At 45.6% G+C, this 13,880-nt stretch overlaps 1 protein-coding gene across 1 annotated transcript in view; it reads left to right on the forward strand.

Moving 5' to 3' along the window:
• The first annotated feature begins 213 nt into the window (after window positions 1-213).
• Window positions 214-13,880, forward strand: part of NEURL1 (neuralized E3 ubiquitin protein ligase 1) — a 169,961-nt gene continuing 156,294 nt past the window's right edge. Inside the window, exon 1 of the mRNA XM_074875209.1 lies at window positions 214-446. Within this exon, the coding sequence (XP_074731310.1) occupies window positions 362-446 (85 nt within the window). The 5' untranslated portion in view covers window positions 214-361. The remainder of the gene's footprint in view (window positions 447-13,880) is intronic.

A 13,880-nucleotide genomic window follows, 5' to 3' on the forward strand; every position in this document is an offset into this window, starting at 1 on the left:
GGGTCCCGCGTGCCCCCACCTGTCGCGCCAGCGGTGGCACATCTGGGCGGCGCGGCGGCGCTGCCCCCCCCCTCTCCCGGGGCGGAACAACTGTCTCCATGGCGACGGGCCGCGGCGGGGGGGCCGCGGTGCCGCCGCCCCGCCCCGCCGTACCGAGCCGCGGCGGAGCCGAGCGGAGCCGGCGCGGCCCCGCGGAGGGCGATGGCACGGCGGGGCATGGGGCCCGGCGGGCGGCGGGCAGGAGCGGAGCTCTCGGCGTCGGAGTGAGCGCGGGAGGCGCCGGCGGAACGCTGCGCCCCCGCCTCCCCCGGGGAGAGACCGTGCGCGGTGCCGCTCGGCCCGGCCCGGCTCGGATGCCGCCATGGGGAGCCGCTTCTCCAGCATCCCCGCGCTGCCCCGCGGCGGCCAGGGCCGCCTGCACCGCGCCCGCCACCACCACCTCAAAGGTACGGCTCGGCCGGCACCCGCGGCAGGAGCGGCACCCCCGGCACCCCCGGCAGGACGACCGCCCGCGGTACCTCGGGGCACCCGAAGCACCCGTGCAGCCCGGAGCAGCGTGGGTGCTCTGGGCACCCCAAGGTGGGATGGGCACCCAGGCAGGACACAAACCCTGGGCACCCGAGGGACCCCAAATTGGGATGAGACCCCTAGGCGCTCACAGCACCCTGAGCACCCCACGCCGGACAGGCAGCCCAGGCACCCTGGGACAGGCTGGGCTCCCTGTGCACTCCGGGCGGGTTGGGCTCCCGGAGCACCCCAGGCGCCTCGGGACAGGCTGGGCTCGCTGGGCACCCCGGGGTGGGATGGCTCCGTGCCTGGCACCCCATGCCCTCTGGCGCTGTGGGTCCCCCCGCTCTGCTCCCAGCCCTGCCGCTGCTTCCCCGGCAGTGCCCCATGGGTGGCTATGGGCGCGCAGGTCTCCCCGGGCAGTGGCACCCCGGGAGAGCAAGGGACAACATGTCGGAGGAGCTGGACCACTAAAGAGTCCCCAAGTGTTTCTTGGTGAACAAAAGCTTTGCTCTGGCGTATTTTCTGGGTGCTCCAGGAATGTGTGTGTGTGGGACTGTCAGTCCTATTTGGAAGAGGGCAGGGGGTGTTTGGGGCTCTTTATCCAGTTTACGTGGTTATTCTGTTCCTTATAAAGATGAAATCCCTTTTCTGAAATCCTGGGGAGCTGTTGGAACCAAATCGGATGGGGATGAGTTCTGTAAGGTGAGCAGGAGTGACTGCCCAAGGTCTCCTCTGTCCCTGCCCTCTTTTGCCCCCTTTGACTGTAAGCTGGGAGGGTGGTAGCAGAAAATAACCCATCATTCTTGAAAGGGATTTTCTTGGGCAGTGGTACACACCGTATGTGTTCAATGCTACCTGGGTACCTTTTCCCTAAGCACGTTTTCACAGCCAAAGGCAATGAATGATGCGGGTAGAGGATGTCAGACATCTCTCAGTAAGCAGGGAATGAGGGAAGGTGCTTCTCTCACAGCCATCTCAGATGGTGAAAACTTGTTGCAGCTTCTCCAGTGTGTTGCAGAATTTGCAGCCACCAGCATGGAAATAGGGATGTTGCTGTTCACCCTTATTTTTACTGAGCTTTCAAATGCTTCTTTGGCATGGTCTAGGGGACTGGAAATGGTTAATGATGAGCTGGGCAACTGGTTGTTATACTGAAGGACTTTCTGATACTGGCATTGTTCTTCTGTTACACCTCTCTGCTCCCTTCCTCCCTACTTGGATGATTCGGAACAGTTGCGTGAACTAAGGGTGATTATATCATGTCTTTTTTAATAGCCATGCAAGATGTTACGAATGCTTAGTGCTCTGTCATGGACAAAGTCAGTCAGAAACTCAGCCCAGACAATGGCTGTGCTTAAATTTAGACTTGCAAGGAGGGGGATGCTGATACCTAAATGGTGAACCGTCGTTCTCTATCAATTCAAACATGAAGGCACATGCGATGCTGTAGTAGTTGGTATGCAATTGTAAGCTGCCAGGGAGGATTTGTCTCTTAAGAATCATGCTGTCAGCTGGAAATCTTTCTGGAGCAACCTTAAGCAGATAAGAATTCATAAACTGGATCCAGAAGGGACACTGCCACTTAATCCATTATCAGTGGCTTACATGTGGTTTTGAAGATGCTCTGTATGGATCACCTTATTTTGGGGGGTGTGGGGTGTGTGTTGATGGCACTTTGTTTCTTTGTTTCTTCCTTAAATTTCCATTTTAATTAAATTCTACCTGTGTTGAGGCAGCAAGCAGAAATGTTCTCAGGACTGTAATGTAGCAGAGCCCTGAAATAATTGTGATTTGGAGTAAAGAGTTAACAAGGCATTGCCTTCTCTGTAAAACCCAAGCAACTGCCAGGGACAATATGTGCCTCTTCTGCCTTTTTTGAAACTGGTCTGCCTCAGGTCCTACATTTAAATGCAGAATAAACAAGTCTGATTGCGTCTGACAGGTTCTGGTAAAATGGTCTGGAGGCATAGCTGCGAAAGTATGAATGTCACACAGTTTTGTTACAGATCTGCCATTTAACATTTTGTGAAGTGTATTTTAATTGAAGATCCCCTGTTGTTCTTCCCTCAGTGTCCAGCTCAGTGTTAGGGATACTGTACTTGATAATTTGGCCACCGTCTAGTGATGACCTCTCCCTAACCTGGTGCCAGGGGTGATTTAGGCTCATTCTTGCTAAAGAAGCAGCTATGATTGCATTAAGTTTCCCAAGGTGGTCTGGGGACTCTGAAGACAGTCCCTGAACCTTACAAGTTCATCTCTGCTGTAGAAGAAATAAGACCTCTGTACATAGTAGAGCTGTTGCCCACATGTACTGAAAATTTTTATACTTTTCTGTTAGTCCTGCTAAAAATGGTCACCTTTAGTTAAGTAAATCTTCTGAAGACCATGTGATACTTTTGGTGGTATTGAAGGCACAACACAGAAATATCATTGAAGACTGACATGGCTGGCAGAATACTTGCTTTGCTTCTGATGATCTTGCATTCCTAAGAAGGAAAGCACCCAACTTGATTCTCAGACTTCAGCTGCAGTTTTAAAACCAGGTAGTTGAAATAGGCAGGCCTTGACTGAAGGTGCCTGCAACAGTAAACCTGTGACCCTGGGCTGATGATTTTAGAGTTGCTTTCAGAGTAGGACAGTACTTTAAAATATGATATGTCCAGCCCTTTATAAAAGGACTTCACATTGCTGTTGACTAGAAACTGCTAGGTACGAGCACTTTGGAATTACTGATTCCGAAGCAGTATGTCATGCCTGGATTGTTAATCCAGATTTTGGTGTCACAGTTGTGCCTGCAGACTTTGGCCGGTTTGGAGACAGTGAAAACTGAAGTCAGTGGAAACAGAAGTCCTCCAGGACTGCAGCTGATCAGATGCCATGGTCCTGATGTGTCTGATAATCTTAATGTCATGGCCAGTGGTTGGGAGGAGGTTGTCACTTGGTAATACCATGACGGGGAGGTTGAGGTGAGATTATTTTCAGCATTCCTGTGAGTATTTCCCTTCCCGTAACCCAGACATGGCTGTTTCTCTGGAGTGACGGAAGGTGATCCATTGTGTACTTTCCGAATGCTGAGCAAAAGATTATGATTATCTGGTAACAATCTCCTTAATGATGCAGCCAGATAAACTCCAGGAAATTTTTGCTGTCCACCCTCTCTGAAATATGGTTTGTGATAACTATCAAACAAGGTGTGTATGGCTGTTCGGAGTGGAACGGAATGGGAAAACTCCAGCCATATCTAATCTCCTGGATTCTGTGATTGAAAAGATCAACCTTTGCATCGGTGTCTCTGTGTACCGTTTATTTACTAGTGCCAGGGCAGTCTGGCTTGAACTGTTCCAACCAAAGAGATTTCTATTATTTCTCCAGACATACATCCCCAGTTCAACCCATCTCCCTGCTTCAGGGTTCTTCCAAAATAGTCTATTCAATCTCCTCTCTTAATTCTCCTTTATAATCCTGGTGTAGCTTTGTAAATTACCCTCATTGCCTACTGTTGCATCTTCCAAATCTCTGTGGCTGTTGCATTCCTTCCTACTGTTCAGCCTTGCTGGATGGGTTTAACTCTTCCTACTGTGATGTGTGGGCTGTGTACCCTGTTAGAGATTTGCTGGTCCGGGATGCTAGAAATGGAGTTTCTGCAATCCCTTGGGCCAGAGGTGAGGTACAGGACCTGAATGCCATCTCCCAAGCTCCATGCGCAAGCGGCTCTTTATCCTCACTTGTCTCCCTGTCCTTAGCTTCAAGAAGGCTTAGCCATTTCTGTGGACACCAGAGCAATATTACATTGTAAAAGCTAAGAAGCATTACTATCTTCTCTCTTAAATCCTTTCCTCCAGCCTCCTGTTCAGGTTTGCTACCCTTTCCTGAGCCCCCTCTTGCCTTGGAAGGTAGCTTTCCATGGTGAGTGACAGTGAGCAGGATTTCTTCCTGTCGGTTTTCTCACAGGTTAATGCACCTACGATATTTATGCACGCGCTATATTACAGAGACAGCCCGAGCTAGTCAGAGATACTCTTTTCAGCAGTGGCTGATTACTCATGGGTTATTCTTTATTATTTGTATTACAGTGTCATCTGGAGGCTCCCGTTGAGAGCTGAGTCGTGTTGTGCTGCGTGCTTCCATGGTCCCCTGTACTTAACTGCTCATTCATACAGATAGCTCTTACTCATGTGTCTGGGTGATCTCTGTGGGATGATTTGGGGTTTATATCCCCGGAGTATTGCATGAAGCAGACTGGCACCTTGGTAGGACAGTTCTTAGTCCCTTCCTTTGCTAGGAAACCTGAAGTCAGAGTCAGCAGTGGGTTGCTGAAGGGTGTGACTGTCTTTCTGGCTGCAGGCCCCCTGAAACACAGCCTGTTGTGCAGCCCTTTATCAAGGAGGCAGGGGCTTTGCTGCTTTTCCTGGCCCACGGGGGATACCAGTCATGATTATACAGTCTTTGCCTACATTTTTGCAGTTGCTGTTCCAAACTTTATATCCCACTGACACATAAATATGTCGGACTTTTTTATCTTTTCACTGGTATTTTATGAGCTTCTGAAATACATGCAGAAGATAGCAATCTGGCTGGTGTAGGCATTTCAATAATTGTATGTTGTTGATAGGAAAGACTATCCTGCTGCCAGCTCGATTTTGTGCACTCACTAGATAAAACTAAGTGGGAAGTAAAAGGACGTCAGCAGCTGATCATCATGGGGATTAGAAGTTGGGGTGCAAGCAGTGCACTGGGAGGCGATGCCAATAGTGATGCTGTGAGATAACCTCAGCTCCCACTGCTGTCATAATTGGTTCTTCTTTTAAGTGCTATTTCGTTTTCTTCCAGCCTTAGAGAGTTAGAAGTTTCATCATTCAAGGCTTTGAAGGATGCCTCCTGCTTCCTGCCCTTCTGCTTTCATTCTGTCCAGGATTGTGCTTGTTTCCCTCTGACCTGTCACTGTGTCTGGGTTGTAGGTATGAAATTTTTCCTGTCTGAGGTTCTTAGGTTTATATGACCTTCTTCCAAGTGCTAGATTTTTTCCCAAGCCACTGGACTTTGATGTATTGCGTTTAAACTGCCTAAAATTGCTCAGTGCTCCGAACACGGCAATTTGTCAATCTTACTTTTCCTTTCCCATTGTCCTTTTCATAGGGTGCTGAAGCCTCTTGGTGGAGCAGGTAATGCTGCAGCTTGTCAGAAATTTCCCAGAAAATCATGTGCTACTTTGCCCACAGGTGATGGTCAGTATTTCTCAAGGGCAGGAAAGGCTACTTTTGAAAACCAGTAGGAACCAAAACATTAGTGGGGTGATTGAGCTGAAAATGTTAGTGCAAGGCTCAGTAGCCGTTATAAAAAGCAAACAAATTACTAGAAATTATAAGGGAAGCCAAACAGAAGAAAACAGAGGCCATGACCAGATTGTTTTATAAATCTGAATATTGTGTGTAGTTCTGGTTCTTCCCCTTCTACCATCTTAAAACAGGAGAACTGGGGGTGGAGGGGGAAGGGGATTAATTTTATATAAAGAGTGATTGAATAAACTAGGACTCTTACCTCTGGAAAGAGGGACAACTAGGGTGGGAAATGACTGGCATGTAGAGAAGGGGCAGAGCTTCATTCTTCACTGTCTCTTCCAGAACAAGAATTAGGAGGATATCAAATGAAGTTGGTAGATTTCAGCTCTCTTTGAGTGAAAGGAGGCTGTAGCCATCTGCAGTGGCTAGTAGCTCTGTAGAGCTCATTAATAGTGGATGTTATGGATGCTAAAATGGGTCCAATTTTACGGGAGATTGGAGGAGGTCATGAAAGAGGAATCCTTTGAAGTTTGCTATATACAAAGACCACACACTTGCCCTGTTCGTATGGACTTCCTGAGGGCATCTTCCTAAGGCTACCTGTGTTTAGCTGATAAGGATAATGCTGAAATGAGAATTTAAAACTTCTTCACACCAGTGAAAGCTGGAGCTGGGTTGTTCAGACATTGCAGTGGTAGATGGAGGGATAGAGCCCGCTCTGGTGTTGGTTGGTCTCTAGATGGATCTATCCTCTTTTTCATGAATGTCCCTGCCCGGGTGTTTACAGAGCAGTTCATTGCCATGGCAGCATCAAGTCATGCACAGAATGTCCAGGCTTTATTTGGGAGGCAGTAGAGATTGTTAAGAGGTCCCTGTGCAAGCTTTCTCGGATGAGGCTGTGTCTCCTGTGTTTTGTGATTTTCACAAAGGTGCTTTTGCATTTGTGGGCTCTTTTGGAGTAAGAGAAAGGTCCTCTTTGCTTACATTGACCTCCCAAATGACAGAGGCCTGAGTAGCCCCCGCTTTGTTTCCTAGACTGTTGAAATAGCAGCTTTTGTGAATATCTCCATACCTGGGAAGATTTCTAATACAGAGGCTTGGAAGATTTCGGATTTGGCAGCTGTTCTTACCTACTGCTGCTAGGATAATTGCAGGAACCCGCTACTTCTGCATAGCTGAAATTGTTGCCCATGGCAAGTACATAAGTACATGTTGTTTTACTTATGGTGCATACCTTCATGGTGGCTACTTATTTCAGGCTGGGGATCCACACATGCTCTGACTTGGTCTGCTTTGAAATTTTAGGACATCTGGGTAATCCAATTCTGAACTGTCCTGAGGAGTGGGTCTTCAATGCCTGTGTTTCGGGATTGGCTCCATCCAGAAACGGTTGATCTAAGATTAACCTTAATCACAGCACTGTCTAGGTGCTCAGTGCTGTGCTGCGAACTGCCAAATCCCAAAGTAGTTTCTTACTTTAATCACAGCACTGTGCAGGTGCTCAGTTCTGTGCCACAAATTGATAAATCCCAAAGTAGTTTTGGGGCCAAGAGCTGAATTTTAACTGAAACTTAGCAATGGTTAAAGTTTCTGCTGTGACTGGAACATGTATACATGAACCTGAGCTAGTTTTTAACCTAGCTAACTAGGGTATTGCTAGCTGTGTAGCTGGGGAGGAGGGCAGACACTTGAATATTTACCCTAGGGTCTGGTTTGATGCAACTATGTGGTTAAATTTGAGCTGGGGTAGTTTTAATCTCCATTCATTCTTGGGGATCTCTAGCTGATAAAAGCATGTTGTATATAAGATTCCAGTTCATGTTTACATTACTGGTTATTTGACCTTCCAGTTACAGGATTAAGATAGGATTGTGTTTTAAAGGTATAGGGCTGAGGATGCCATGGTGGTATTATGTTTATACAATTCTCCATTAGTCTGCCTCAGCTCAACTCTTTGCTTGAAGCACAGGGAAGGATTCTCAGCTCTCAGAAAACTGTCTGGTTAAATCTCAGGGCTATTTTATGCAAAACTCTGAAAAGTAAATGTTAATAGTTCCCAGCCAGCCTCAGAGACAAAATACCGTGCAGGCTTTTTTGTCTTAAAAAAAATCCATTTAATGTAAACATTTTTTGGAAAAAACAGTATTAAAATTTTAGACAAAATAAATTCTAAAGTACTGACATTGCTTGCAGAGTTTCCTTCCTCAGTGTGTTCCTTCGTATTCAGTGTTTGGGTTTCATACTGGTAACAATGACACTTCCAGATGTTCCTGCGTGTGTGGGCTTACACACATGTGCATGGGCATATGCAGAGATTCCCTATTGACTGTCGAACTCATCATTTTTATGATAGGGCCAGAACACATCCTGTGCCTAGCATCAGGACTTGAGAAGATTGATTCAGCACAGCAATGGCTGGGGAGCTCTGTAACTGGCCAGTGCCAGTGTCAGTAACTAGTCAGTGGGGTAGCAAAGAAGGGGCCCAGCTTATGAAGAGCCAAGGGACCATGGGATGCTGAGCAGAGCTGGAAATCTGGGATCTTTTGTCCCAGTGGAATTAATCAGGGGCTGTTTTGGCATATTGGTTTCTTACTTGGGGAGATGGATGGGAGCATGAAAGTCTTCGTGTGCAGCCCCTGTCTGGACACCTGGCCTCACCTTTCTTGAAAGCTGTAGCTCACACCCTGACTCAGTCAGAAGAAACGTAATCATGTTATGTTTGATTCATTCTAATTTACATTGACTTCCCATATGTCAACATACGATTTAAAAACCCTACTGATTATCTTTTATCCTCTGTTAGGCATAAGCTCTGCTTGATTTCCCTTTAACTGCTACTTGGATGGAGACGTGACTGTTTTGTGCTCTGCTGCTCATCAACACCATCTAATGGAAAGCTTAGTGTTAGAGTCTTAATGTGCTACTGGACAGGCTTTTGCCAGATAAGCCAAGCAGCTGTAGATCCAGAGCTTATTTACCATCCAGATTCCAACTCTTCATCAGAAGGTTAGTTCAAATCTCCTCATTAAGGGATACCTGTTTAATATAGCATTTAATTGTATTGATAATACACCGGATTTCTTTGATTTGAGCAACCGGTGCCATTGTGTTTTTAAATATCTATCTGTCTATCTTGCAGGATCATTTTTGTCCATGATAAATGTCTGGTTTTTGTACTTAACAAGTATTTACTAGGTAGGAAGGGAAGAGCTGGTTTCCCATAGAAATATTGAGTCACTGTAGAAGACAGGATACAAATAACTGTAAATGGTGCAAACAGAATCTGTGTATTACGTGAGTGAGTGAGTCACTTGAATGGATGTGATAGAAAATGGCAAAGAGAAAATGTGCCTCACTAATTGATTATGTTGCAGCATTTCAGCAAGTGCTGAAAGAGGAGAAGTAGTTGAAATAATTTACTTTATTAAAAAATGCAGCAAACACATTATAAGAGACCTGGGTAACCTCTGATGTTAATACTAGACTTCTACATTCCCACTCCCATCTCTGTATATCGTTTAGTGTACCTGTTTAATGGTACAACCATTCAACAATTACATCCCTTAACAGGCATAAAATAAAATAAAGGTGCAGAAAGTTCTCCCTATTTAAATCCACGAATACCTTTTGGTTTTAAAGGTTTAGAGTTGAGATGCCAAGTGATAAGTACTGACAGTTGAGATCTTTGCTTCTCCACTTGACATCTGCCCTGCATCAGTTGTGGCAGAAAGTTCTCACCATCCGCTGGGTGCCTCCTGGCCTGTGGAGATCATCTGGTGTTCAGTGCATTTCCTTTGGACAGTTGCTCTCAGACCCTTTTGGCATGCACTGGAGAATTTAGCAGAGAGATTAAGAAGCAGCTTGAGGTTTCAACCAGAGAAATCCTGCAGGTGGGACCTGTAGCAGTGAATGGAGTGAGCTCTGGTTGCTCTTGCCCACGCAATGTGTGTTTGGTGACTGAGCAGATATTGTCAGTCTCCGGTTGTCAGTCCAACATGAAGCCCAGGAGGAAGAATTACTGAGCGATGGGTGGAAACAGAGACTGAGGGTAAACTCCCAATTTGAAATGTTAATGCTACATCCATTATTAATAACCCCACTGAGAAAGAAAAAATGCTTTGCTGCAAATGAAGCCGTGACACAGGGAAGTGGCAGGCAAAATTAAAATTTCATACTTGCCATGGTCTTACAATAAAAGGTTTGTGATACACACCCAGCAATGCCGCTATAAATAGTCTCGTTATCTAATCTTCCAACTCAGAATATGACAGAAGATTACAAGTAGGAAAACAGTTCAGTGTAGCTTTTAGCTATTTTCCCACTGCTTCCCTTGCTTCTGCTGAAGCATTATTGCTGTGCCCCTTGTAATTCATATGGAGACAACATTATTCAGAAGTACAGAATGTCACTAGGAGGAGGAGAGTTCAGATAAAACCCATAAGATTTATGACATTGTTTAGATAAGACCATGTAGGAACTGAGACGAGGGAAGTAATGATAATTCGCAGTCCAGTGGTGTTCTTTAGGGTGTGGTGAGAAATTCATGCCAACACCATTGGGTCAGATACGGAGCGGGGCATGTTTTAATAAGGTGCTCGACATGCTTGATTGCAGAGGGAACCCTTTTGCTAATAAATAATCCAGACACATCATACAGTATGGGCTCTGTCCACATGGTCTAGGACCTGATCCAAAACCAACAGAAAATCTTCAGAAAATTTCACAGGCGTAGTTAGTGCAGAGAAAACCTCTTTTTTCTTTTGATCTTATTTCCCATGGGAGAAGGAGGAGTCGGTTGGTGGCAAGGATGATGCCTCCTCTCCTCCCCTCTCTGCCTTGCTGCTGATGCAAATCCTCATTTTTGACCCTTCCTTGGAGCCCTCCCTGGCATGTTTCACACAGGGCACCTGAAGTCAGCAAGGAGAGCTGAGTCCTGGGAAAGCTCCCCTTGAGCAGGGGCAACTAAAAACGACCTTCTGCATCCTTTGTGCATGGACACAAATAACCCTTTCCCATGCAGGACTGTTTCCATGTAGGACTGACTCTTTCCATGTAGGATTGCTTTCTAAACCTTCATGAAGTTTTCTTGTGGCAGCTATGGGAGAAGGCACGAGGGAATACAGCTGTTGTAGATCAGAAACCCCGCGAGACTTGAGCCATCATCTTTTTGCTACGTGAGGGGAGTTAGGAAGACTTTGAGTATTTATTCAAACCCCAGCACTGCTTGCCCCCTGCAGGGTGGCTTCCCCACCATGTGGCTTGGAGAAGGCTCTCCAATGGCATCATGCTGGCGCATGTCCAGGCAGCTCAGCAGAGTGTGCTGGTGGGCACACACATGCTCTTCAGCCATGGCCACCTACAGAAATCTTCTGTGTCTCTATCACACCTTCTCATGGAGGAGCTAAAACAATGACAAAACATGAGGAATTGAGCCTCACCGCAGCTGTTGTGGAGAGGCGGAAAACAGAGCTTGACCCATCCCCTCATCCTAAAATAGGCTGATGTCTAGGGAAGTAAAATTATTTATATTTTGCACAACAGTTCAGCAGAAGATTCAGTTCATCTGTTGAACACAGTAGTCCTACATCCACCATTTCCCATGGAGTTCATGTGATCCAGACTCGGGATCCAGTTTTGCCTCCTAGGGCAATGCTGGGACTTGAGGGCTTCCCCCTGTGTTTCCAGTCCATCAGTGGAGCTGAGCAGGTGTTCACCTCCATCTGCCCACATCACCCCCTCCCTGCTCAGCAAAGCATCAGCAGCATCCTTCTGCAAGGAGGCAATGGTGTTCAGCTGCCACTGACTCACTTGGGCACTTCTGTCTCTTGCAGCCCTCTGAAAAGCATCCTTAAATATTATTAAAAGCACAAGAGCCAAAGGATATACCTGCCTGGCTGAACTGGGGCCCGATACTGCTAGCAAATTCTTTACCAGCCCAGATTCTGGTATTTCAGCTTAAATTCCCAGGCATAAGCAATTACAAGTGCTGGCAGGTGAAATGCTTTCTGGACATGGGCTTTTTCATGCTGTAGCCTATTCAGCAGGAAGGAGAATTACCTCCTCATGATTGGATTCTGTAGGCGGATCAAATTTGCTGTTGGAACAGAGGTTTTATATATAGTAAAATGCTCCCAGGTGTGCTTTTTAGTAGCGCTTCTGAGCTAAAGCAAGGTCTTATTAATAAAAGGCACCCAAACCATATTATGCACTGAAGCAAAGCTGGAACAGGGTGCTTTTGCTCTGATTTAGGGAGCTGATTGAATTCAGTGACAGATGCCAAGTATTTATGTCCTTGCCTGAGTTTATCTGTTAAATTTGAAAGTGTTAAAAGCAGGTGTTATTTTTGGAATAAACATATTAAATAGTGATGGAGAGTTCCAGCTAGGTATTGGTAGGATGGTGTTATTATGTGTGGTTGTCCAAAGTGTACTGCTCAGACCATCAGACTAGAAAGCTGTTGGGTTAATACATTGCTCTAGATTTGCACCGGAATATTTGAGTTGAGTTCAGAGAGCCTGGTGCCTTTGCTTGTGACATTGCTTGGTATCATGAAGAATACAATTAAATTATATTTATTGTATAGGTACAACTGCATATAATAGATTGTTATGCAATTGTAATATTTGCTGTAAAGTTCCAAACAGTTGTCCATATTTCTACATTAACTAGGGGGGGATTTTAATTTTAAGTCTGTTTTTTAGCATATTGACAACTGTCCAAACTCTAGAAAAGCTGTTACTTGCCTTGGAAACCATTGCAAACACACCTCTTGGTTCCTTTTGCTCAATCTCCCTTCTACCGGTAGTCTTTTGTGCTTCTTTGTTTTATTCTGTAACTTCACCTAAAATAGCCCCTGGCCTTTATTTTTGTTTATCGTTCTTAGTAGTTTTAAATTCTTTTGATTTTATTATCACCTCTCTAATGAGTGTTTTACCCTATTAGTCATTATTTAGCATTTTAATCTTTCCATGGGCCATCTTGAAGCCCTTGAATGGTGACTCTTTACAGCTGAACCAAGACTCAGAGTGAGGACGAACAGCTGATCCATAAACTTCAGGCAAGTTGCTGCATTTCCAGTGCCCCTGAGCCATCTTGTGCCTCAAAAATTAATGCTACTTACAAACTGCCTTCTGCCATGCTCCACCAAATACTAAGATTCTGTAATTATTTATGACAGTTAAAATTTCCTGATGTATTCAAATAAAAGCTAAACATATAGGGAAAACACATCCTGTGGAGGAAGGTTATAGTATGAAAGAAAAGATGGCTTGCTTTGTCTGCAGGTCACATTGACAGGCAAGCTAGAAATACATGGAAGAGATGGAGACCTAGATGTGCTAGATTTAAGGGGGAACTCTGTAGCTGCTGCCATTGGACTATTTTCAGGTGTTTGGATGAGTGAATGACCCAAAATTAGTTTAAGCCTGTGACTGTTTCATTTTAATAGCAATGCAAATAGGTAGGTGAAGTCTAAGAGCACTGCATCTAATTTAGCAGTGTTGCTTTAGCAACATCATGCAGGATGCAAATAGTCTCCTTGGTAACACTTCCTAAGTGTCATTAGATAAGCGATGGTTATAAACACGGAAGCAGATCAGAATGAGAGACATGCTCTTGTGCTGTGCCTTTTTATAGCCCCAGACATCACGATTAGCAGGATGGCAAAAGGAGAGAGAAAAGCTGTTTTGAGGATTGTAGTGCTTGTTAGTGTTTTATATATTGTGCTTTGGAAAAATCACGCTAGTGGTGATGGCGTCTTCTGATTTGGTTTAAATAAGGTTTTAAATAAAAAACCTTATTTAAACCTGCCCACTGATGGCACATGTCAGACACATACACTAAGTGTCATCGTGTCTCTCCGGGGGATGCAGATGTTAACCCTTCTGCCCTCTACCCTAAGGGCATACTCATGTCATGTTAATTTTGAATCTACAGGTTAGGAAGGGGAGATGAAAGGACACCCCAGAGCTCAGCATGAGTGTGGTCCTTCCATCTTCGCCCTGGAGATTGTGGAGGTTGAGGTGGTGGTGGAGGATCTGCTTCTGGGCTGGGATCAAGTACAGGATCTACTCTCCTGCTGAGCTTCCCCTG

This window comes from Strix uralensis, chromosome 7 (genome assembly GCF_047716275.1).
Source record: "Strix uralensis isolate ZFMK-TIS-50842 chromosome 7, bStrUra1, whole genome shotgun sequence".
NCBI classification, from domain to species: domain Eukaryota; kingdom Metazoa; phylum Chordata; class Aves; order Strigiformes; family Strigidae; genus Strix; species Strix uralensis.